The sequence below is a fragment of the Fundulus heteroclitus genome, unplaced genomic scaffold (assembly GCF_011125445.2).
Source record: "Fundulus heteroclitus isolate FHET01 unplaced genomic scaffold, MU-UCD_Fhet_4.1 scaffold_38, whole genome shotgun sequence".
Lineage (NCBI taxonomy): Eukaryota > Metazoa > Chordata > Actinopteri > Cyprinodontiformes > Fundulidae > Fundulus > Fundulus heteroclitus.
This window is the reverse complement of record NW_023396792.1, coordinates 208,122-233,932: the sequence shown is the minus strand read 5'-3', so window position 1 is coordinate 233,932 and position 25,811 is coordinate 208,122. Positions and strand designations below refer to the sequence as shown.

Here is a 25,811-nt window from a genome sequence, read left to right as displayed (position 1 = left end):
CTGTGTTCTTGAAGTAGAAAACTACTTCAAAACACTGTGAATAGTCTCAAAGACACAAGCCTATAACTATAACTATCAAAAGACACCTTCGTGATGAGATTTAGAGACTTTCCTTAATTATGGAAACCAATAGTAATATTGGCAAAGAGAAAAATCCTTTCAATAACGATCTTGTATGAAGGGATGAAACCCAAATGAATGTATGCCAGGATGATGAGAAGAGACTGGCGATAAAGCAGAGTAGCAATACAACCAACTCATCTACTGTAAAAAAAAAAAGAAGAAAAAAAAAAAGCAGTGTAAGCGATGTGATGGTAAGGGCTTCAATAAATGCAAATAGCGCTGGGTTGTTTGTCTTCACCAAACCAGTTCCAAAACAAATCATTTGGTTTCCAAAAGTCCTTTCTGCTTTCAGACAGATCACAGGCTCTATACAAAAAAGCATCATAGCTCCTTGCTGGGCCGCAGGAAACAAAAGTTTTTATCAGGAGCTAAGGCCAGATTTGAAATGCCAACAAACTAAAACGTTGTAACCCGCACGTTTAGAAATTCAGACTTAAGAGCACATTTAGTTCTCTTAACTGACTAAAAAAGCTGAACTTTAACAATTTATGAAAATAAAATGAGAAATAATTCACAAGTTCACTGCCTCTTTATTTTCACAATTTCAGTTTGAACTGCATTTATTAATTCAGTTAAAAGTTTATTACTACGTCTTTTGTTTTTAGGATCACTGACTGGTGTTTAGAAACCTTAAAGCTCCAAAGGTATAATTTTTTTATATAAATATTTCAGAAACCTCTACGTTTTTAACAAAGTCGGTATTTTTCTGGACAACATACAAATGAAAATATTTTACAAACTATCTAAAAATACAGAAAACATGAGGAAACTTTATTTTTTGGTCTAACGTATCAATTACGATACAAAGAAAATTTGAAAGCCTGACGTTTTTTTTAAAGCAACCAAAAAGGTTTTCCTTTTTAAAAATGTGAAGTTTCCTCACAGTTACCTGCATCAGGCTTTAAATGGTTAAATACAGATTAAAATGGTATGCAATGTCACGTAGCAGTACTGAACAGAAACACCATTCTCTAAAGAGAAACACTGACTCCTTTAAAACAGAATTCATAAAGTAGGTTGGTGGTATAAAGACATCTGATTGTATTCAAATTAAAACCCTGGGATTTATGTTAACTGTCTCCCTAAACTGTAATCCTATTGCTTAGGAGGAAATGGCACAATTTGAAAATAGAGTTTGACATTTTGAAGACATCCTGGTCTCTGTTGTCGTGTTCACAGGAAAAACAGAATCTGCCTTATTAGGGAAACCCTGGCACATGAGCAGTATGGGTTAGCGCTGGCGCCTTTTCATGTTGAAAAGAACATACCGCCAACTAGTGGTGCGGAAGGGGAATTACAACGTTTTGCATTTCTACTAGTGTGTTGTGCACAGAGATCGTAAATAAAATGCTATCATGTAGTTGTGTTATAAGCAAGAGAACAATCATGTTTTCAATGGATCATTGTTGTGTAAACAGGGTCTCAGGTGAAAAGACGAATATCTTCTGTATAAATAGCAAAAAGGAGCATAACTGTAAATTGAGCAATTAACCTGAGGAAAAAACTGTTTGTCTAATAAATATTAGAAAAACACAATAAAGTACCGGTGAAATACATTTAAAGGCCTTTTAAACTGATGGGATTTTGGTTTTAATTGTTTTTATTAAAAATTGTATGAATGACATATAGATGAAACATGTTGCCTAGACATTCACTCTCCTTTGACGTATACAAAGAAACTTTTTTTTTTGTTTACCAACTTGTCCATATGCAGTTATACATTTCGTTCAAAGACAAACCGCTCCACTGCTTCACTGGGGGAAAAAACACCAATATTGGTGCAGTATTGTGTTCAGCTGTCGTTACTGCCGCACAGCTATCCGCAGTTTTGCAGAGCGTCCACGAGGATTCTCTCTTACAGCATCTTTTTCTGGGGTAACCACTTTTCTTTGTACAGGAAACCAGTGAGCACTTTTATTACATTCTCTGTTCTTGTCCAACAATTTGTCCTTTCTGCTACCTTGCTTGTTTTGGCTAAAGTGATATTGATCCAAATTAGATAAGTCATGCCCCCGCAGGAAACGTTTGACCAGCCTGTCCTCCAACGAATGAAACGTGATCACGCAGAGTCGTCCTCCGGGTTTCAGCGCCGACCGGGCAGCGCACAGCCCCGCGTGCAGTTCATTCAGCTCATCGTTCACAAAGATCCGCAGTGCCTGGAACGTCTTAGTTGCTACATGTGCAGGACGTTGAAGGCGGTCTTTACGTGCGTATATAATGGCAGCAGGAAATGCCCCTATAAAAAAAAAAAAAACAGTAAACGTAAGTCCACTTGGTACAAGATGCATTTAAGTAATGAAAAATATTTTGTTAATACAGTAATTTAGCATCAATCTAATTTGATAAGATATGTCAAGTTTCAGATTCTAGCCATTATGTAATCACTTTGTGTTAAGGTTTTTCTTGCTATTTTTAAAAAAGTGCAAAACTAAATTATCATATTTTAGAGACAGAAAACCTACAATCTTGAAAGTATGAAACAATCAAAACATAATTAGCTTTTCCACTGTGTTTCAAACGCACAAGTAAAACACACTTCTGATACAAAAACAGCCTTTTGAGTCACGACCTCAAGAACAGATACGCACTTCTTTCTAGAAAATTGTCTCTTTCAGTGGTGGTAAACATTTTCTTTACCATAAAAAAAAAAACATTTCAAAGAAAAAAAAGAAGATATCAAATGTGTGACCGATTGCTGGAAAAGTGTAAAAATTCTAGCATAAGCATTTCCTCTACAAAGATCCTTTATGTTTTTATGAAAATAGGGTGAGGATCATGAAAGTAAACCGTCAAAGAAGCTGTCTTTCTCCTGACCAGCCAATAACTGTCTCTGTCTTGGTTTAGGTCCATAATTCTAAAATTAATGGATTCTTACATTTACAAGAACGAACAACCTAAATCTGAATTGTGGGGAGTTAACACAGGTTATGCAAGTATAAGCAGAGAGTAAACAGCCAGACCGCAGAGGCCATTGGGGGGGTTGATAGTGAGCATAAAGTTGTTGAGATACAAAAAAGCTCTTTTTCACAGTGTTTTTTTTTCTTTTTCTTTTAATGTGTCCCCTGTTGGCACAAAAACTCAGCTGAAGACTTTAGAAAATAAGGTCTCAACCCTTCCACTTGTATGTTTTCCCAACATAATTAGCTACACTTGCAGTTTTTTTTGTTCTCTTTCGCTTGTTTGAACCAAATGAAGGGCGCCCTAAATGCAACAGCGGTCTGATTATATACAAGTATTTTACAAAAGATGTGTGGCATTAGACCAAAGTGAAGATTTGTACAATTACTACTAATAAAATGGGAGTGCTGTAGCCCACGCCTCAGTGTAACCAGGGTTACATTGCTGATCAAACATCGACCTGAAAGCTGCCAGAATTTTTATTATTATCATTATTATTATTATTATTATTATTATTATTATTATTATTATTATTATTATTGTTGGCCATAAGCAGTCTTTCATCCCAGTTGTGAATAACAAGCAGACTAGACTTGCCACAAACCGCTTTAAAAAAAACCTCAGGGTTCCGGTTTGTTATGTTTCCAAGTGACTCCTCTCAGAAAATATTCCTCCCAACTCTTGTTTTGACACTTTACTACCTTAAATATCGTATGAGTTTTCTCTTTTTGAACTCAATTTTACGAGCCAAACATGGCTGTGTTCTTGGTTGCCCTGAGCTACAGTGTAGCACAGTGCCCATAGATCCCAGTTTGGTTATTTATCTGTTAAACGTTGACACAATAAGGTTTTATTCTTTAAATTAAGGAACGTCTTTTGTGCTTAAATCATTCAAAGGCTATTGGTAAATGGCCAAAATATAGTACAGAGAAGATTTGATTGTTCTACGGAGACTTGTTATTAAAAACAAGTTAATGTCCATAGAAAGCTTTAAAAGACCTTCGGGGAGTCTTGGAAACTATTGCTCAAGAACATTTAAAGAAATTACAAGACAATCTGGCTCTTTTGAAACAAAATATAAAGAAATGACAGATGGCAAAAAACTTCTGCTTTGTACTGTATGTACATCATTCTCTGACTAAAAAAACAACAACACAAATAACAGCTTGATTTATATCATTAACACAAGACTGATCAGTTCAGAGAAAATACGTCACAGCAATAAAAAAAACAGCTTATTAAAGGATATAAACAAGCCAAAGTTAGGAGCGAAGAGGGAGCTACAGTTGGACCGAGCGGCAGGTCCATCAGAGGCACTGTGTGGAGCAGATGGAGGGTGGAGATGGTGTTGTTATGGCTTATGTGTCACTAATTATGTGTCACTGTCACATTCAAGTTAAACTGTAGAATAAAATAATTTGTCCTCCTGTTCACAGGAAATAAAAAAAATACAACGATGTAAAGAATTTAGCAGTTTCGATCTTCAACTAAAAGCCACAACAGCAAAGGTGAGGACGTGTTTTTGTGTAAATTGTGAAGTCAATGCTAAAGTAATATAGAAATTTGTAAAATGAAACCCGACCAACTCATGACCACTCCACAGCAAAAGAACAATTAGGCACTTACACAGATCTAAAGAGATACAGGCGAAAAATGGAGAAGTGAGTGATGTGGCATTTCTCTCCTCCTGCACTAAACAGCCCAAGGTGTGACTCACGCTGCAATCAATACAATGCCTGCACAGCAAGGACCAGCTCTGGTCTGGCTCAACCAAGCCGTGCACTCTTTCTCCAATTCACCTCTCAAAGGTCCTGCAGGCAGCTCCATGGAGGGAAGAGGAGATTACAAAAGGAGGAAATCTGCTAGTTAAGGGTGAACCAAAACACGGAGAGTGTGTAACACAGGACAACAGAATAAACCTCCTACTGCTCTGATTGTGCGAGTTTAGGCCTGTGGATAGCTGGTATATTTTATGTTTAGAGCAAGCCACCAAAGGGAATGTGCTCATAAATGTTACAGTAATATGAGTAAAAATTATTTTTTTTACTGTCCTTGAAAAGAAATGAAGGTTGTCATTGGCTCTGAACAAAATTATTAAACGAGGAGAAGAGAAATACAATTTTTAAACATTTTAGTTTATAAGTGAACAAATATTGATGGAAACCCGGCTGGTGAAAATAAAGAAGGACTTTGGATGTAAAAGTGTCATGGTTTTGGGATACTAAATTGTGGCAGGACCAGGCCAACTCACCATCAAAGAATCCACCATAAATGTGTATTGTACGAGAGGTTGCTTGAGGAAAATGTGAGGCCAACGATAAAAAAAAACAAGTAAATCACAGGGACTGGGTTGAAAATTAAGGGAATGAAAGTCTTGTGCAAAGTCAAAGCCCATATTTTGATCTCATCGAGATGTTTTGGGATGACATGAAACAAACAGTCCACACTACAGTCAAATTCAATAAATTAGAATATACATTCTGATGAGGCTGGGTTATCAGATTAAAAGTATCCTTTGAAAATAAGACCTTTAAGCAGGTATAAACACAGTTTTCATAAAGTCCATATAACTCTATTAAACATTTTCTATTAGTCTGATGTAATAATCTAATATTAAATTCCCTGTTTTCGTTAGCTGTATGGGGAAAATCATCATCATTAAATGAAATAAAGGTTTAAAAACATCAGTCTGTGTGTAAATAATCTACAGCGGTTTTTAAAGGTATTCACCCCCTTTGGCTTTTTACCGACTTTATTAAATTCCAACTTGTAATTTAAAGCTATAGATGGTAATCCTGTTCAGAAACACTTTTTGTTATAATGGGTAAAATGGTCCTTAGTGTATCCATTATATATTCAGAAAAGGGAGGTTAAAAAAAATCTATTTCTGTGAAAGCTGCAGGCCTGTAAAAACTCCGGCCAATCACTGCTCTCCACACCGAAGACCAGGAATTTGTCAGAGTTTTGGTCCTGCCCTCTCCCCTCTCTGTCCCTCAAGTTCCAGGAGCATCACCTCATCTATTGGTTGTCCCACATGCCAATCATTCTGATGCGCTCTCGTAACGCCAGTGTGCGTGCTCGTTCCTTGTTAGTTTCTGCTTGCTGGCTGCGCATGCGCACTTCGTGTTTACGTGTCCGGTTAGCTTAGCGGTTAGCTTCGTGTTAGCTATTCATTGTAGCACCACTGCTCTCACTGTATACTTTGAAAATGGCTAAGAGTCGCAAGAAGCAAACTGTGTTCATGTTTATGAGAAGAAGCAGAAGGCCTCAGTACAGAGAAATAAGACCAGAGTGGAATTGGGAGATTATTTCCCGCGAAACCCTGTGAGGAGCAGAAGAGCATGTAAGATGGTGTTGCGCTTGCGCAGTTGTTTAAAAAGAGGCTTGGGGAAACTTCCAGAAAAATCGCTGACTCTACCTTTAAAGGGGCCTAATTCAATTCCGATTAAATTATCACACACTGTTGGCTTATTTATTATATTACATTTCTGTTTTACAATTTCTTTTTGTTAGTAAACAAAGTGCTATATATTTCTATATATGTGTGTGTGTATATTCACCATAACAAAACTATGTAACTGGAAGTATGATATTGCACGAAGGCAATAAGTAAAGAAGGAGAGGCAACATTGCTGACATATATACAACATCATATTGATGTCATAATTATGTCATAATGCATAAATACAATCATAAGTATATGTTTATTTTTACCTGTGAAAGGTGATGCCAGTAGATTTGGTTTGTACTGGTGCAAACTTCTTTTCAGGCTCAAAAAGGTAAGTAAACACTATCAGGATGAACGCTTGGAATTTAAGTGTCACATGATCTATCAGCATTAATAACGTTTTTTGAAAGGCCCCAGAGGCTGCAGCACCACTAAGCAAGATGCATAAAACCATGAAAGAACTCTCCAAACAAGCCAGGGACAAAGTTGTTGAGAAGTACAAGTCAGGGTGGAGTTCTAAAGATATATACAAAGCCTGGATGTTCCCCAAGAGTGCCATCGAATCCATCATATTCAAATGTAAAGCACACTATACAACAACAAACCTGCCAAGAGAGGACTGCCCACCATTTATACCCATGATGATTGTAAGCCTACTGTATATAACAACCTTTAAAAAGAATAAAATATAAAACAGCTACACCTATATAAGCCACAGTATATCTAAACAACAAAGGGAAGAAGCAAACAAAACTAGGGGTCTGAAAAGTATGGAGGACATACACAGGTCAATACCAGCCGTGCATTGCTGATAGGACTCTGTTGGAGGCTTTGGCACCAGCATGTCTGTATGTATTTCATTCATCACTCCCTTGACATGAGCTGCCCGATCTGTGGAAAATAACCTCATTTTTCTAATTTGTTCAATTTTCTTCTCATTGACATGCTCTGGCGGTGTTAGTAGAAGGTAGAGCAATGTTTTATTACACATAGAGAAAATATACGGTTTCTTGTCTCTTCTTGGACCTCAGTATATCGTCCGTGATTTGTGGATAATAACTACGCACAGCACCAGCACCTTTAAAATCTGCAGACAGAAATTTGGAGAGAAGCTATGATCTTAAAAAAAATATATCACACGTAACATTTATCCTTTAAAATCAAGTTGCTCAAAGGAAGAAAGGCACAAAGAAAACTACAGGTTCAGTCAATCCTTTAGAAACAACTGCCTCATTCAAAATTAATGGACTTGTCCAAAGGTTTGACTGACAGAATTTATACCACAGATAAATCATTGGGAACCCCCCGTGGTCAGAAACCCGTCTCCTGCAAACACCCGTAATCATTAACTGTCTAAAAAAAAGTATTAAGCCAGTTTTTCAGCATCCGCACGTTATGTTGTAGGTCAAAGCCTGAATAAGAATTTATAAAGAACATAAAACAGGAAAACAAGACCTCATGTCTGCATTCACCTGTTCACATTATGTTTGAATGACCGCATTCAAGAGCATCGTTAATACTTTATATGAGTTTTTAACTTTACAAGGTTGTTTTGTTTACCGAAAGAATTTGAACAAAGCGTGCATTCTGGCAACAACATTGTTCATGTTGCTGCCAGAATGCACGGACTTATCGTACTCACATCTGTTTACGCTCATCGCTGAGAGAACCTGTTGTTTATAAGACAACCACCTTTGATGCTCAATTTAAACTTGAATAAAAAAAAACTGTAGATTCAGGATTATCCTATGGAGCTGAAAGCTTATGTTTTTAGTTTTCACACATCAATCAATTTCTGAGCATTTAAGGGAGATACCTGAGCTTAGAAAAACCATGATATTGTCTAACTTTACACATTTTCTGTAGCTGGTTGTCATTCATAGCAGCAAAGCTGAAATCACTACAGAAATAAGTACCAAACTACCTTTTTTTTCATGAAGGCCAGACTTTAGGAGTGGTAAAAAATTAAATCAGCCTGTGGTTCTGCCAAGGTTTTATGGAAGCCGAGGGTGTTTTGATAGGGGCCTTCGGGTCATGTGCCTACTTGGGTCTGGTGTCTTTCATCTTCCTCTTCTCATAAGGTTCTTTAAAACTTTCTGGTAGATGGCTCAGTCGACTCAGAAACAGTGGTTCACCACCAGCAGATGACATGAAACCCAAAATCATCACTGACTGTGGAAACTTCACAATGGATTTCAAGAAAGGCCGATTGTGTTCCTCCCTCATGTCTTCCCAACATATTGAATGGATTTTGTATGACAATCCTGTCATAAAGACTGCAGTTATCCCTTTTGTTGGTGCACCGGTTCCCACCATACTTCTTCCTTCCTCTCAACTTTCTATGAATATGCTTGGCTAAAGCACACTGTGAACAACCAGAGTCTTAACCAATGACCTTTTGTGGCTTTTCTTCCTTGCGTAGGGTGCCAAGGATTGGCTTCTGTGCATCTGTCAGGTCAGCAATCTTCCCCATGGTTGTGTCGCCTACTGACCAAACCTGAGAGGAAACATTTGCAGGTGTTTTGAGCTAATTAGCTGGTTAGGGTGTGACGCCACAAGCTTCCAATATTTAACTTTTTTTCCAAAATATCCTAATTTTGTGAGAGACACTGAATTTTGGGTTTCCATTATCTGTCAAAAGAATCTATCAAAATTACAAGAAAAAAGGCTTGAAATATTTCCCTCCATGTGCAATGAATCTATATTATGTACGAGTTCCACTTCCTTAAATGAGTTACAAAAAATATTGAACTTTTTCCTGTTAAATGTTTTTTAGACATACCTGTGTAGTCACTGTCTTGTTGGAAAAGTGAACCTCCAACGCAGCCTAAAATATTTTAAACGTCTTAAATGGTTTTCTTCCAGGATGCCTCTCTATTTAGCTCTAGCCCTTTTCCCATTAACTCTGACCAGCTCTTCTGTCCAGCAGGATAGGATCCCTAAAGCATGATGCTCCAACCAACATTCCTTACTGGGAGAAATGTGTGTTCAGGGTCATGAGCAATGTTTTCCTCCTGAAAGAAGGTTTTGTGCATGCAGGTCAAAATGTTCAATTATGGTCTCCTCTGAGCAGAAAACCATATTTCACTTGTGTGCCGCATCCCCTACATGTCCTGTAGCACACTTAGAATATCTACAACTCTTCCATAGGTAACATGCATTTTTTTAACGCCTCCACTGATTAATCCTCTCCTTTACTGTCAGTTTAGGAGGACAGCCATATCTCGCTAAGCTTATAGGTGGACTTCATTTACTAATTAGATGACTTCTGAATGGAGACTCTTTCCCTGGAGTTTGTATAGAACCATCAGAGTAATTAGGGATGGATATGAAAATATAAAGAACATCTGAAAAGCGTGTTAATTTTTTTCTTAATTCACAATTATCTGTTCGGTTGTGTTGCTTAATCAATTCCCATGTTTGTGGTCGCGCTGTGACATAATGTGAAAAAGGTCAAGGTGTGTGAATACTTTGGCAAGCTACTGTGAGATAATCAGAAGAGCATCCATTTATTGAACAGCGGTAATAAAACGAATCCGCTCTCTAATGGAGAGTGTTGCAAATGCCAGACACGTGCAGACACGGACAGGCACAGCTGCCTTGTTTGTCGTTCGGTTGTAAGGTTGTCCTGAAAGCGTCACTGTCAGAGGTGCTCCCATCGGAAACTTTCTTAAATCAAGATGTCTTGGATTGTTTCAAATAAACATCGATGTTAACTCGCCTCGCTCTTGAGAAGAGATCAAACAGCTGCTCTTACTCACACCTGTTCTCCCAGGGTGACGCTGACGCATACGCCGCTCTGTTCAATAACTGCTGCAGCGACATCTCGCATCACAAATCCGCATTCACAAGACTAACAGGGGAAGAAAAAAAAAAGAAAAGTAAAATAATAACAATCGGCGAAGACAAAAAAAACTAAGCAGTTTTGTGCACACGAGTCTATCAATTGTGTGGGGACACGTGGGTGTTTGGATGTTTGTCAGGTGTATGTCTGTGAGTCAAGAAAAAAAAAAAAGGAGGGGGAAAAAAAAAATGAAACAAGGAAGCAGAGTGTGGAGGGAGGGAGATGGGCGACTGCATATCAGATACTGTTTTCAAGGCATTAGCCACATTTTGTTCCAGCCACCTCCGTCTCTGTCTCATCGTCCTCAAGGTGTGGACTAAAGCACCTAAAGCTGAAGCAGAAGGCTGACGGCTCAGATCGCAGTCGGTATAATTTTCTCAGTCACATGTGTCCCTCCAGGAGACAGCCTTAATAACTCCACTCATGTTTTATTTTTCCCCTCCAGCCCCGAGAATGCTGCGGGGAATTAATCAGGGTAGAGGCTCGCTACCTGCAACCACGCTGGCCAGCTGCTGTGTCCAGGTTATGGGGTTGACACGACGCGCCTCCACAATGGCTGAAGCTATTTTCCTGGCATGTCTTTCTTCCCCATATGCAGTGAGGATAGATGCAAGAGCCTGTTGATCTAAGGTATTCACAACGTCAGCAGCGCAGGGCATGTCAGGGTACCTACGCACAAAAAGAAGCCCAATTAAGCCGCTTGACGTCATGTCCTTGCTGACAGAGGCGAATCCTGACAACTCTGAGATACAGCTGAAAGCCTGCATGGGTGACAATTCTGAACAGAGTGATAGCGAGGCAGGAAAAGAGGGAAAAAGCAGCTTTTTGCAACAGCTTACGATGAGGTTAAGTTTTGAGGTTGATTTGGAGATTACACAAACGTTGAAAAATAAAGCAGGAGCATTTCTAAGCCTTTTACCCTATTTTTACTGAACCATTTTTTCATTTGGGTATACTGTATATATACTTAAGGTTGAAAGCAAGCTTATATTATATTTATATTTCACAATTATCTATCTTTTATAAATTTATTTCAGAATTATTGGATGCATTATGTTACAAAATGTCTATAAATCAATCTATGCTTTATTAATAATGCAACACGCTGAATCAAGTATGTTATTGTAGGGATCAAATGTAGTTGTGATTATTTTTTGGAGGAAATATGAATAAATAAAAATGTTGGTGGTAGGAGATGGGATACCACTTGTAGCTTTTTATGTTAAACCTTTATTTTGAATATCCAATAAGGCTGTTTTCATGCAAAAAGACCAGAGAATAGCAGAGGACTTGGTTTTGACTTGCTGAAAATACAGTAAAGGCCCAAATTATTCCTACCACCAGCAGATTTAGATTTAAAATGATTTTATAAAATTAACAAGGTGTTTGATCCAAAGATAAATCACCAAAATACCAGTGGAACAATGCAACACACTGGTCTGCAGTAGAAGGAAGGGTCTCATTGCTGGGATGCCTATAAAGACTTTTCTACTGATTACCACTGCCAGGTCAATGGGTTTTGAAATGTCCCTTTTTTAGGAAAATATAAATAAAAACAGAGATGTTTTAATTGATAATGCTGTTTTATTATCTTTTGAGAGATAACCGTCTCCTTTCATATCAGAAACAAACATCCTGGTTGAACAAAAATAATTTGCTATAATAATTTTATATGATTATATGGATTATTATTTATTTAACTTCAATATTTAGGTGTTTTCCCAAGAAAGGCACCCCTCTACCTCCGACGAAACCTGCTGAACAGTTGTCCAACTAATATCGACTAGCTTTTGACTGTCAGATCTGAAACAACCCCCATGGAGGTATTTAGTACATCCTATCATTGAGTTTATGATGATTGAGTTTATGATATTTTATAATTTCATGTGAAATGAAAAACATAGACCATTACCAGGCAAGTACAAGTATTTCAGTTTTTATTTCTCTCTAACAAGTTCATGTTATGAACTGAATTTGAAATCACCACTTTAAAAAAAACACCTTGCAAAAGCACTAAATGTGAAACTGACACCTTGTCCTGAATTGGCTATTTTTGGATTAACAGACCATCAAACAATTAAGAAAAAGTTTAAGGATAGTATTGCCTTTGCCTCTTTATTAGCGCGGAGAAGAATTTTGTTGGAATGGAAGGCACCAGGTGCCCCAAAAGCTTCACTGTGGCTTAAAGATCTCATGCTGTACTTAGATTTGGAGAAAATTAAATTTGATCTGAGAGGGACACCTGAAAAATTTGCTTCAGTTTGGGGCTGCATGATTAGTTACATAGTCAGTTTAAAGACACTACAGGACAAATGAAATGTCCACTTTTGACAACTGACTTGTGATTACATTTTCTTTTCCTCCTTGCTTTATTTCAACCCATTGAAAAATTTACCTCTCAGTTTTATTTTGTGGTGCTTTCTATTTATTTATTTGTTATTCTTACTACTCTCTCTTTTTTAATTGTCTATATACTTTTTTATTCACATGTTTGTGTACGGTAAGAAGGAAGGATGTGGGTTATTACTGATCTGTAACATAATCTTGTAGGATTGGGGAGGGCTGGGGAAGGGAGGGAATGAATGGTTGTTGTTTTTGTAAAAAGGAAAAAATAATCCTTATCATTGTTTGTACTTGACCTTGTTATGTGAATAAAAACATGAATAATAAAAAAACCAACATATTCATAGTAAAAGACACATTAAACATTGATCAATTCTGCAGATAAAAAAATATATATTATACTCATATATACACACACACACAAATACATACATATATTTTTTACTGTAAGTGAGGTAAAAGCCAACATACAATGGGAATACGTTATATTGTAAAACTGATTTTTTTTTTCGGTTTTAGATGGAATGCAATGATTTTTGTGTTCAACTTACATGTAGGAGAAACAAAGTATCACCTATAGATTTCGGGGAAGCCTGTTTATACTAGCTTCACTTAAAGATCATCGCATCAGCGAGCAGTTGAAATAATCCGATCTTCTAGCAGCTCAATGTGTAACAACCACTGTGTGAAGCGAACGGCCTACCTGTCTCCGTCCATCCTCATATCCAAGGGCCCGTCCTTGCTGAGGGAAAAGCCTCTCTCCGCCTGATCCATCTGCATGGAGGAACAGCCCGCATCCAACAGGACGGCATCAACACTGCCTGGCTTAATGTTCATGTCACACAGCAAGGCGTCGAGCTCACTGAACCGGCCGAGCAGCGGTTTCACACGGCCGCTGGAGGAACCAAAGAAGAGAAATGATTAGTTATTTGCAATGTAATTTAACTTCATTGAGTTTGAAGTAAATCTGACAGCTAAAAGCGAGTATAATAATCTTTGTGTGCGTTGATTATATTAATTCATATTTGCTTTTTAGGTATGAAGTTAACCACATTTTATGTCAATGAATAGGACTTTACCAACTTTCTAATCTTATTCTCTCAGCAAACAATTAATTTTAAAGCCAGGGTAGCGACACCTAAAAGCAAATTTACGCAGGTCTCCCCCTGGAGCATCTATAACCCCCTCTAGTTGTGAGATTACCGTAGTTCAGTCTGCTATGTCTGATAGTTCTCTAAAATCCACAATGCTATTCCTCCAGTTTAGGTTTCTTATACCCACATAAAGAGAGAAAAGGGGGTGGGGGGTGTAACTGGCCGTCCCAGACTCTGAGACCAGTTCCCTCTGGATCTCTTTTCAATCACTGACCTGGGACATTTGTATTCAAGAAGTAATTTTAATACCCAGCAGCCATGTGGCATTTTATTCTAGATTTCTACATTTTATTTGTTCCTTTATTTGTTTTTGAATTATTTTTAAGATTTTAAGGTGAGGCCATTTGGCTATATAAATAAATGAATGAATGAAAAGTCTACAGAGATTCTTCTTCATCTGTGAAAGAGCAAGGCTCTTTATGCTCACTGCTTATTGCACAAGTGGTGAGATCCTCACCACGTTCATGCATTTTTCATGTGACATTTTAACATTGTTTAAACAGAGATACTGGCAGAAAAAAGCAACATGATTTCAAATCTATACATTGCAAGCAAAAGGTCTTCGGTGGCTATCCACGCGGTCCGAGTTCCCAGATATGAAAACAGGTTATTGGTGATGTCAGAACACAGGCTTTTCCAGATAACGACTCTTTTCAGCCAAACATTAAATACAGATTACTTGTTATGAAAATAAATCAGTTTATTTAACCTTCTTTAATATGGGAACTATTCTTTTTTTTTTTGTTTTCCAGTTTGCACTTTGTTGGAAATAAGATCTTATATAAACGTTTAGTATTGTACACAGAATTACAAGACATGCAGACCTGATGTAAGCACGGTGTCTTAGGAAGCCGTTTGATTTTTTTTGTTTTTGTTATATTATGTTCTATAGGCTTCTGCTAATTAGTATGATAAGTAGTAATTGGTAAATACTAAGATTACAACACAAAAGAGATAGTATTACTATGCTTAAAGTAGTCAGGACAAGTCTCACATTGAGTCAAAACATGGCCTAGATGACTGAGTCACTGTTTTGGTTTGGTAACAATAAAGTGTTTCTACATGGAAACTGGAACAGATTGAAAGTAGAGGATCCATCCATCCGTTTTCACTATACTGAGAATGTTGTGGGGTAATATGTCCAGGATGGACACTCTTCAGCTCCTTGGCGATTCCGAGGTCAGATCCAAGGAGGGTTCGGATGCCTGAACCACCTCAGCTGACTCCTTTTATTAAGGACGGGGCAGCGGCTCTACTACAAGCCACTACTACAAGAGATAACCCATTTCCTGAGGTATCATTCATTGAAACCCTGTGACCATAGGTGTGGGTCATAAGTAGAGTGGAATGGTGAATCGACAGATTTTTCTGGCTCAGCTCTTTCACCACAACAGTACTGGCATCACTGCAGACAAGGCAGCGATCCATTTATCCATCTCCCATTCCATTATTACCACTCATGACCAAAGACCAAGATGCCTGAACTCTGCCATTTGAGGAGGAGACGGACTCCCAAAGGTGAGCGCAATCTCCTTTCCGAATACTCAGCCTTGTAGTGTGGTGGAGGTTTAAGGACCCCTATACTCCAGGTTCCTGAGGAGGATGTGAATCAGGCAAGTCTAGGCGTGCTGATTTTCAGCATCCTCATCTGACTTTTGAAATGTCAAAAGTAATTTTTATATTAATTTGCAAATACTTAAAAAAAAAAATTTAATTCCTTTTGTGCATTTTTTCCCTCCTAAAATTTGCTGTTTTTTGTTTTGAGTTCAACAAAAGTGAAACCTTGTAAAACCTTACATATAAATGTCTACAAGACTGATTTGTTGTCAGAGCATGGACTGTATATCTAGATTTTCCTATATCCCCTTCTCCATCCACTTCTACAAGTGAAAACACACAAAGGGCAATATTTTAGGAGCCCAGCGACACCAAAACAATCCAGATGGACAAATAACAGTATAAGGTAGAGAAAAGAGGATTTTATTCAATTTGAGTTTGAACCTTCCCTTTGAATGTAACAGGACACTTTATCATGGCTTGTTAAATCTGATGTCTCACCATTCTTTGAAGCAACTAGCAACCTGCGCACATACACTGAGTCACTGCTCTCAACACACAAACCTCCATCTGGAGGAAAAAGCTTGTTGATTTAGTTGATGCCGACCATGTGTAAGCAAGACCACAATACGCATTCAAGAACAACCTCCAGTCTTTTAAATGTTCTCCCTTTCGTGCTGCAGGAAAGGGTCGGGCTTTAAGGTACAAATTAACAAATTGTAATCCATGTGTTTCTACTGCTTGTTGAACATGAAAACAAATGCCAAAAAAATCGTATCTTGCTATGGATCTTGCTTTAAAACTTTAATCTGTCATCTGGAGATTATTTTAAGAACCGTTCCCAGAAAGAAAGATCAAAAGATAAAACTCTAAGTACACCACAACAGTAGACTTTTCCTTCAATATAGGCTCATTAAAACCTTTTGTTAAAAAATAAATAACTATTTTCTATAAGACAAGCTCCCCCCTTGGGGCATTAAAAACTATGGTGAAATTTAACTCAATCTGAGCTTTTTATGTATATTTCAATGACTCCACCTCTCTCAAGATTAACTATAGGCATTGAAGAAAGGAACACAAGCTGGCAGGTCCTTTATTTCAAACCCACAGAAGACAAAATGGCAAGGGAACATTTCACCCACGCTACTGGGGCCTTCCTTTGCTTTGCTGCCATTATTCACAATCTCTCATGGTGGAGTTTCCTTGAAAAAAATAATCTATGGAAGTCTTTTGTTGTTTTCCCACCTCACCTGCCCCTTTCTTTTGTGGCATTGCCTCCTCACTAGCACTCCACCAACTATTCTTCCTCTTATTTGGGGTGTTGTTATAAGTAGTGGCCCCATAGGCCATTTTAGGTAAAAGTTTAGGAACGTTTTATTGTCTTGCTTTTACAACATTTTACTTAACCTGGATTCAGTCTGGAGAGTATTTATGTTGACAGCTGGAGGTCAAGCTGCCCTGCACTGATCATGACTCGGCTGTTTCTTCTGAGCTTGTTTCTAAATTTATCTGCTGTGTGGTGCAGCAGACATCACAGTCAAACACTTTGAATAAAGAAATTATGGCAAAGTTACAGAAGCAATGTTTCTAATATCTGCACAAAAAAAAAAACAACAACATTCCTTTCTACCAAGGTTTACATACACTCATAGCAATGAATACCATGTTAATTTAGGGATGTTATTGATTTAATTTACCCTGTTTTTTGCCAGCGTGGAATTATCATTCAGCATGCATCTGAGATGATTTTCTTACAAACAAGAATTAGGTCCACATACTTAAATCAATAGTGGGTTTTCTGTGAATGACAGCATTAAAATTACACTCATAGGAATATCTATTTATACATCCACTAAAATTTTTATTAGGTGGGACCTGAAGGTTGTCAAACCCCTTTTAACTTCCCATTGGTCAAAGCCCGTTAAATTATCGTTAGTCATGGGTCATTATCATGGGTCTGTATAAGTAGCAGATTCTTTTCCAGCATAAAATGTTTGGTCTGTTCAGTATGACAGTACAAACTGAACATACCAATACTCATGCTGTCTTTTATTTGCTTAAGTCTAAACACAGACCTGGAATGACATCACATCTAACTAAAGTGTGTTCCTGTAGCAGGAGGGTAAACCGGAGGCATAGGTTAACTCTTGTGTGCTGATTACAGCACACAAGAAGACAGAAAATACAGAAAATTCTGCATTTTCTGTATTTAAAGACTAAAGGAACAAGTTTGCACACAGATGCCTCACTGATTTAATGAGATGCAAACAACCAAAAGCAGTCATTCACATCTTAATTCTGCAACTTTGACAACATTCACAACATTTAGTCTACCTACTGCTTCTGTTCCAGAGTATATTTCCAGCTAAGATTTGGAAATTCAATTTCTAATGACAGTATAAGAAACTAAGATCTGTGAGGAGAGGATCAAAGGAGAAGTGTAGATTCACACATGCTGGTAAAGTCTTTTGAAACAATTTTAACAACAGATTCCACCACTTTTCTTTAAATTTTCTCCCTCTGTCTTATGCCCTCATATGTGGGGCATCCCAGTCTAAGAAGCCTTGGTGTTCTTTTTGACCAGTCAGTCGTTGCCCCTGGATTTCCATTCAAAACTTTTGGGTAAAAAAATCCTTTGATTACTTGAGAAATTTCTCTTAATTGAGGGCAATAATTTCCAAATCAGACCTGGGAATGATTATTCATGCTTTTATTTCTTCTCGCTTAGATTATCGTAACTGTCTCTTTATTTGTTTTAAAAGCAGTCACCTGTCTCCAGGTGCTCCAGAACGCTGCAGCAAGGCTTTTACTAGGAATAAACAGAAAGGCTCACATCACACCGGTTTTATCGTCTTTACATTGGCTACTTGTCAAATTTAGAATTATTTTAAAAATTGTAATTTTGACTTTTAGAGCTTTTAGTGGACAGGCCCCCCAATACATCTCAGACCTTTAAATCCCTTATTCTGGCCACACTCTCCAGTCCTAAAGACTAAGTTTAAAACTTGAGGGAACCTGTCTTTTCAAGCTGTAGTCCCTGGATTGTGGAAGGGCCTGCCCTTGTCTACCTGTGTTGCCAACTCCGGTGAATCCTTTAAAAAGCAGTTGAAGATACTTTTACTCAGAAAAGCGTTTATTTAAATGTACGTATTTTTGATGTTATCCTTGTAGGCTGTTCTTGTGATATTTCTATTTGGTATTTATTACACTCTGTAAAGCACTTTGCGAATTTTATCTGTGAAAGGTGCTATATAAATAAAGTTTGCCTAATATAATGCTCCAACTGAAAATAATTATGGATTTTATTCTTACGAAATCAAATTAAGTTGTTTTGAGCTCAAAGTGTATGCTTTCTGACCTCTTTGTGTAACTTACATACTTTTTTGTGGACCTCAATATTTTTTTAAACCTAAGTCTAAGCTTACACCACTTTAATACTAGGCTTATTTTGCCTTGTTCTAAACCTCACCACTAAGCTCTAACCAGTTGTTAGAGCATTCAGCTTTCATCTTGAAGGTTTGTGTTCAACTTCCACAGACTGCCACTCTGGGTCCCTGAGCAAGACTATGCCCCATGTTCCAGTGTTAATGTCCTCCTTCTCTTGCACGTTAGCTTTGGATGCTATAAGCTAAAACTCTCATTCAAAAGGTGGCTCCAAACAGACTGGGAAGACCATGAATCAGGAATAACAATATAGATGTTTTGAGGAGCTATAGCATGAGAACATTCTTTATTATCCACATTTTCCAACATGGGGATACGGACACAAAAATGACTAAACAATTCCAGGTAAAACAACAACTGAAAACATTAAGCACGTCTTTTAAATAGACAGCAGTGAAATAAGCTTATCAGCACATTTTCAGCACCTAACGGACTTCGGTGTGAAACTGTAGGATGATGAGTCAAACGCTGGGGCGAACGCTTAGGAGCAGCTGACTCAAAAATAGTTTGAACACGAGCGTGAGAACGTTGGCAAGATCCTACAACCTGCAGAAACCCTTGCATATTTTACAGAGACAAGGCTGCAGAAGCACATAGTAAACGTCAAGACCTCTCCTGTTGACATTCTGACTTTATGGACGGGCAAAGAGAGAAAAAAAATATCAAGACTGAGAGCAGAGTAAATGTTGTGCTCATTGCCAAGAGGACTAATCCTAAACATTTAATTAACATTATTAAATGGAGCCTTATCTGAACCTTGCGATGCATTGCTATCATGTGCAGAGGCAGAAAGGTGTTTCTGTCGACGGTACAACTCAGGTCAGCGGTGAGTGGACCTGGCACAAATTCAATTCAATTTATTTCATTTATAAAGCGCCAATTCCCAACACATGTCGTCTCAAGGCACCTTGCTAAAACAAAACCCAATTCGAGTGAATCATGCGGACAGATTCCAAGGCAACTACAACTGCAAGCAGCTATGAAACGGTTCTGAACCGTCCCAAGCAAGTCCGCCTCTGGCTCTGCCCCTCCCAGCACAAATGCAGTGTGAGACGAAGTCGGCCCACCACACAGTGATATTGCAATGCAGACTTGTTCCACGTAAACACACTGATGCAACTTTGCGCTTTTTGCTCTCTGTGACTTATCAGTGGTGAACAATGGTGATTAAGGAAGGATGTGCTTGCTGCAACAATAGGGTGCAATCGATGTGCAAAAAGGCTAAGCGGTGAGAGAACGTATATCCAGGACCCTGTTAGCTGTACATTTGCAGTACTTAAACTCCTACCCAGAGAGTTCACGGGTGTTATTTTGATACATGCAGGTGTATTTATAACCCTGCACTGCTGCCAGCAGTTAGTATGACGTCAGCTTTTGTAACCTGGAAACAGGTTACAAGCACAACACCCCAAAGGATTTATGGCAGTCACTGAAGATTTAACCACACCTCCTCTCTTTTCTATGCTTTGAACTGTTCAAATAGTTTGTCTGCTGCAAAACAGGGAAAACAAAAAGACTGATTCCTCCTCAGCAAGTCTTAGAGTTGCACTTAGGTCTGTCATCTCCACTGCCATGACCGAGTTTGTGACAGACTAAACTTGTGCGTCAAGACCACAGTCAATGCCAGGCCAGACGAAATGCTTCACGAATAACAGCCCCTGGATTGCAAAAACCCTGAAAATGTTGACATGAAGAAGAGGATAAGGTAATTTTGCTCATCAGTATGTAAAGACAGTGTAAAACATGGACCAGAAGTTACAAGAACATGTTATAGATGAAGCTCCAGCAGAATTGAGAGACAGATTGCAAGATGGAAGAAAAAGTTTAAGAGGCTTCAACACATTGTATAAATTAGAATGTGGAAGACATTGAAAATCTTGGACCGTATGATGGAGATGGTTTACAAACATAAATCCCCACATCAGAACTCTTTTAGATCCTTTTCTAAACTCCACAGCTATTAGGCGAAGATCCAAGTGGTGAGACTGAACTAAAACAAGCCTCCAGCTCCGTGTGGACCAGGCATGGGCTCTACTGCAACTCTTTAATCTTGGCATAAGCCTGGAGAATTTTACAGTTTCATGAGAAACATATCTTGCATACCAAAAATAAATTGAATTAATCTAAACTAAGTGACAACAAACAATCTACCTAAACTTCTACATGATGAAAGATCTGGAGAACCTACTATGAGAAAAAAAAAAAGAACATTTTAAGATCCACTAGAGTACACCTTCAGTGCATGGTTCTGGGCTAAAAATGCAAACATCTGCACTCTCAACAGGGAAATACCATTTTGATTTGCAACAACACATTAATTTTACTCAGAGAGGCCATTTTTTCTGAAGCTGGAATATACGGGTAATTTTTTCCCCACATTATGTTATCCACAGAGCACTTTGCGCTCAGATTGCATGTGGTTCCTGGAGTTTCCACTTTACTTGTCTTTATTTGCTCTACTCACCGTTTATGCATTACTTGCAAATATTGCTACAATGGGCTTTTTTTTTTTTTTTTTTACGATGAGTTTCTCTCGTTGTTGTTGTTTTTTTCCCATAAAAAAGCATGCCTGAGGCAGTGCTTGTAGATTTAGTTGTGTCTCTTTCTTGGACTTAGTCACTGAAAGAACCATTGCTGGCAGAAATTATCCACACTCAATTTTTCTGCACAATAGAAGGCATTCCTGGCTCTGTGCTTCTGTGTTTAACTTCACGCACCTCTCCCTAATATTCACATTACAGTACCAGGGGATCGACTTTAGTTCTTTAAACTACAGCTAACTATACTTCAAAGTTTTAGCTGCTAAACTCTGGTTGAGTTTACACAATGATCCTCGGACATCTACAGGGTAAGTAGCCAGATCATTATGTGCCAAATGACAACATTGTCAACATGAATGTTTCCTTCATGACTGCACTTTCAAAATATTTATTCAAATATGTGGAAAGCCACAGTCAGCACAAGTTCTGCACAAAAATTAAACTGAATTGGGTTTACCCCTTGCATGAACTAACAAGGGATGTAACATAGGTAACAACATTAGTATTCTTAACTAGCTTAACATGATATATTGCCATGTATTAAATGGCAGACTTAAATACAGCCTCCTTCCAAAAGCTGTGAGGGCTATCGCCCCCTGCTGAGAAATAATGCCTATCAATGCCTATTTGCATACTCTGGAATGTCTGGTTGGACATCTATCCATGTAGATTGCACAGTTCTGTAACTTCAACGTTAAAAATTATTGCACAAAATTTGCTGTAGGCATGAGTATCAACGATAGAGTGTTCGGATGATTCATTTATGCAACAGCATGTTAAACTATATTGTTTATAAAGGGACTGCTAAAGGGACAGATATTAGTTTTATTACATCCTTAGGACTATTTGCACGCTTTAAGATTTTCAGGAAGCATTGTTGGTCAGTAACCTGGCAAGCCAGACCCATAATGTGAAGCACTCGTGGTTTAGTTCTACATATTATTAATCTGGGACTGCTTCTATCCATTCTGGAAAAAGAGGGACATGAAGCAGAACTTTCCGAGCTGATTGGGCAAGGCGACACCTAGTGCCCGCCTATCAAAGTTTGGTTTTAGCTCATCAGGTTATCACGGATGGTAAAAATACGCAAAGCCTGTCTTGCTGTTCTTCTTTCAAAGCTGAAATCTTGGATTCTGACAAAACTGATGTGATAGCAGCAGCTACGAGTGTCCACCTGCGCTGCCATGTTTATTTTGGTTCGGCTGTGGGCTCGGCAGCTCTTCCTTTCGTCACAGCAGAATGTCCCACTTTAAACCATAACACAGCAACGTGATTGGCCGGATTCATGCTGGGTCGCTTCTAGAATGGTTGAGGTGGGAGGGAGACCAGATGGCGTTTGTGAACGCATAAACGCCGTGAGAATTCAGATCGCTCCAAGTTCAGTTGGTCAGTGCAATCAATTTATTTCATGAAGAAAAAAAAACTGCGTGGAAACAGTGTGCCATGTTGTGTCTGTGAGTTATATGTAATTGGTGTGCACCCAGAGCTGATGCCTCTCTTGTTATGGTAACACATGATGACAATAAAGATTCCTGATTACTCAACTTACATGATTTGCTTGGAAAAAAACTGTGCAAAAGTATTTTTTTCATTCTTTTTGCTGGCTCTGTCTGACTTGTTGAACATGATTCTCACACACAGTGTGCAGCTCTGCTCAGCAGCACGTCTCGCATTGGTGATACACCGGTCGCTCATGGTGCATTTAGAGACAGCATGTTAATGTTGGATTAAACTGTTGTAACGGCTGAAACAGCGTGGGGGACAGATAAGGGACAGATAAGGAACATGTAAGGCGGATATGTCCCACGTGTACCTGCGTCCCTTATGCCCATTCTTCTTCCTATTGCCCCAATCCTCTGTCAGTTCTCTATCAGATTCAACTCAGGACTCTGACTGGGCCATTTAAAAAAGTTTATATTACTCACAATCAAGAAACAGGTTGGTAAAATTAAAAAAAATACTTCAAAATAAAATCTGCCATGAGGTATGAATAATTTTCTGCTTCACTGTATGTGTAATTTCTTCTGTATGTGTGTGGTTCTTTTTTTTTCTTTTCTTTCCCACAGGAAGGACTGCTTCGGTGTGTCTTTCCTGTCCTTTCAACCCCATCCAGCAGATGGTAGTTCATACAGAGGATGGTTCTGCTGGAGGTTTTATTGTGTTACAAGGGAGTGATTTCTTTGTACTGTTGAAGCACAACAGTACAAAGAATTGAAATGAAATTTGATTGAAATGAAATTATTCTGGGAAAAAAAATCTGGATTCTCCATAACTAAATGAAAGTAATGTATTTGTCTTGAAATTGAATTTGTTATGAACTGTGGCTTTATAAATAAACTTACAGTGGCTTGCAGAAGTATCCATACTGCTTACCTTTGCACATTTTGTAGACAACCACAAACAGCTATATTTTATTGGAATCTTATGTGAAAGATCAACACAAAGTGGTATACAATATTGAAGTGGAAAGCAAATGATTCATGATTTAAAAGAACATTTTATAAATAAAAAACTGAAAAGTGTGGTGTGCAAAAATATACAGCCCTCTTTTCTCTGTGTGAGTATGATGCCTGCTAATGACTGAATAGAGTCCACCTGTGTGTAATCTAACTTCAGTACTAATACAGCTGCTCTGTGACAGGACCATGGTGACTCTGGACTAACTGCAGAAATCCACAGCTCAGGTGGGGGAATCTGTCCACAGGACATCTATTGGTCATGCACTGCACAAATGTGGTCTTTATGAAAGAGTGGCAAGAAGAAAGCTATTGTTAAAAGAAAACCATAAGAAGACCCATTTGCCGTTTGCCAGAAGTCATGTTGGGGACAAAGCAAACGTGGAAGAAGGTGCTTTGGTCGGACAAAACCAAGATTTAACTTTTTGGCCAAAATGCAAAATGCTGTGTGGTGGAGGTTCACCTTCCAGCAGGACAATGACCCCAAACACAAAGCCACGGCTACAATGGAATGGTTTAAAACAAAACATATTCATGTGTTTGGATGGCCCAGTCAAAGTTCAGACCTAAAGCTAATCGAGAATCTGTGGCAAGATGCGAAAACTGCTGTTTTCAGATCTGTCTTCAGTCATATAGTCTCACATCATGACTTGTAGTCTTCTCTTAGTTTCAACAAGACCCTGAAAGGTTCACCACTGGAACATGTTATGTGTCTCTCCACATGTACAGTGGGTGGGGACAAACATGCCTTCTAATACACACTGTGACTTCTTCCGCATGTTTTTGTAAGTATCTGAAGTATTTAAAAATATGCAAAACAGTTATGTAACATTTGTAAATTATTAACTTCTTTATGTGGTTTAGACAGAGTTGGGGATATAAATGCCTTATGTAAGGTCTTATATTATTAAAGAGGACAAGTTTTAGTGGTGTATGTTCTGAAGTTCAAGTGTGGGTTCATAATTGCTTAAGAGATCTGAGTTATTTTTAGTTTAGCACGGACAACGCCGACATCAGACATGTTCTTCTGGTTATAGCGTCAGATAAGGGGATCCGCCTAATAAGCTGTGTGAATTTAACCTAACGTTGTCTGGCAGCCATGACAAGGTTTGCCCATTAAACTAGTTGACTGATAAAGATAAGGTGCCAGCGAGGGGAGTGTCCCATCTTTAAAATGAAAATTTCAAAGAATTAGGAGTTGAAATTAATTAGCTGTAAGATATGAATTCTCCACATAACATTTGTTTTTCAAAATGGGCCGACAACTGTTTGATAAAATGCCTCAAATCACGCTTTCTTGCCTAATCTTCCACCAACAACATCATCGGGGTAACACTTATTCTTTCCAGGGACACCATTCGGCAGCAATAAACAGAGCCAATGCCAACCTAGGAGAAACACATTTTCAATAGACCAAAATGTTATTCTGATCATTTCTCTCGACTATTTAAAACTGACCAATGTTCGTCACATTTACTAGGAGACAGCGCACTAGAGACATCAGGATCCTCTGCAGCAACCTCAAATTGAGCAATGCTCATTCAACATGATGCAGCCTCTTCACAAATCAAGCCTGAAATATTCCCTTGTGTTGACCTCCTCAGTTTCTTTACCTGCGTCACTGAAGCCTAAGACAAGATGCTGATTGATTGCTTTCAGCAGGGGAGAAGTGATGAAAATATCTACAGTGAGTGAAGAAAAAAGGAGAGGGATAAAAACAGAACCTTGCCTTTTGTTTTCGTTTTTTTTTTTCCCTAAGTAAAAGAGCCCCAGCTCACCTAAAAGGGACTATAAAAGACCTTCCTTCAGGTAGTTTGTTTGATTAGGTAAATAAATAGCTGTTAACTCGTGTGGTCCAGCCATTCCTTTCATGAAATATCTTTTTTTAGCTGCTTTTTCACATTTATTTGGCAAAAAAATAAAATAAAATTTGACTATCTAGTGTGTATAATATATATTTACGCAATCCTGATCAAAATCTTAACAATGGTTAAGAAATTACAA

The 25,811-nt window shown here is 38.2% G+C and overlaps 1 protein-coding gene across 2 annotated transcripts in view; it reads right to left on the bottom strand.

Moving 5' to 3' along the window:
* Positions 1 to 1,702: 1,702 nt before the first annotated feature.
* mettl15 (methyltransferase like 15) overlaps positions 1,703 to 25,811 on the bottom strand; it is a 73,717-nt gene continuing 49,608 nt past the window's right edge. The window contains exons 4-6 of one of the 2 annotated variants that reach the window (XM_012850749.3): positions 13,360 to 13,551; positions 10,804 to 10,982; positions 1,703 to 2,359 (exon numbers count right to left, since the gene is read on the bottom strand). In XM_012850749.3, the coding sequence (XP_012706203.2) occupies positions 1,926 to 2,359; positions 10,804 to 10,982; positions 13,360 to 13,551 (805 nt within the window). In that variant the 3' untranslated portion in view covers positions 1,703 to 1,925. Of the gene's footprint in view, positions 2,360 to 6,616; positions 10,323 to 10,803; positions 10,983 to 13,359; positions 13,552 to 25,811 lie in introns of those variants that run through there. The other variant, XM_021309593.2, reaches the window with a different exon arrangement.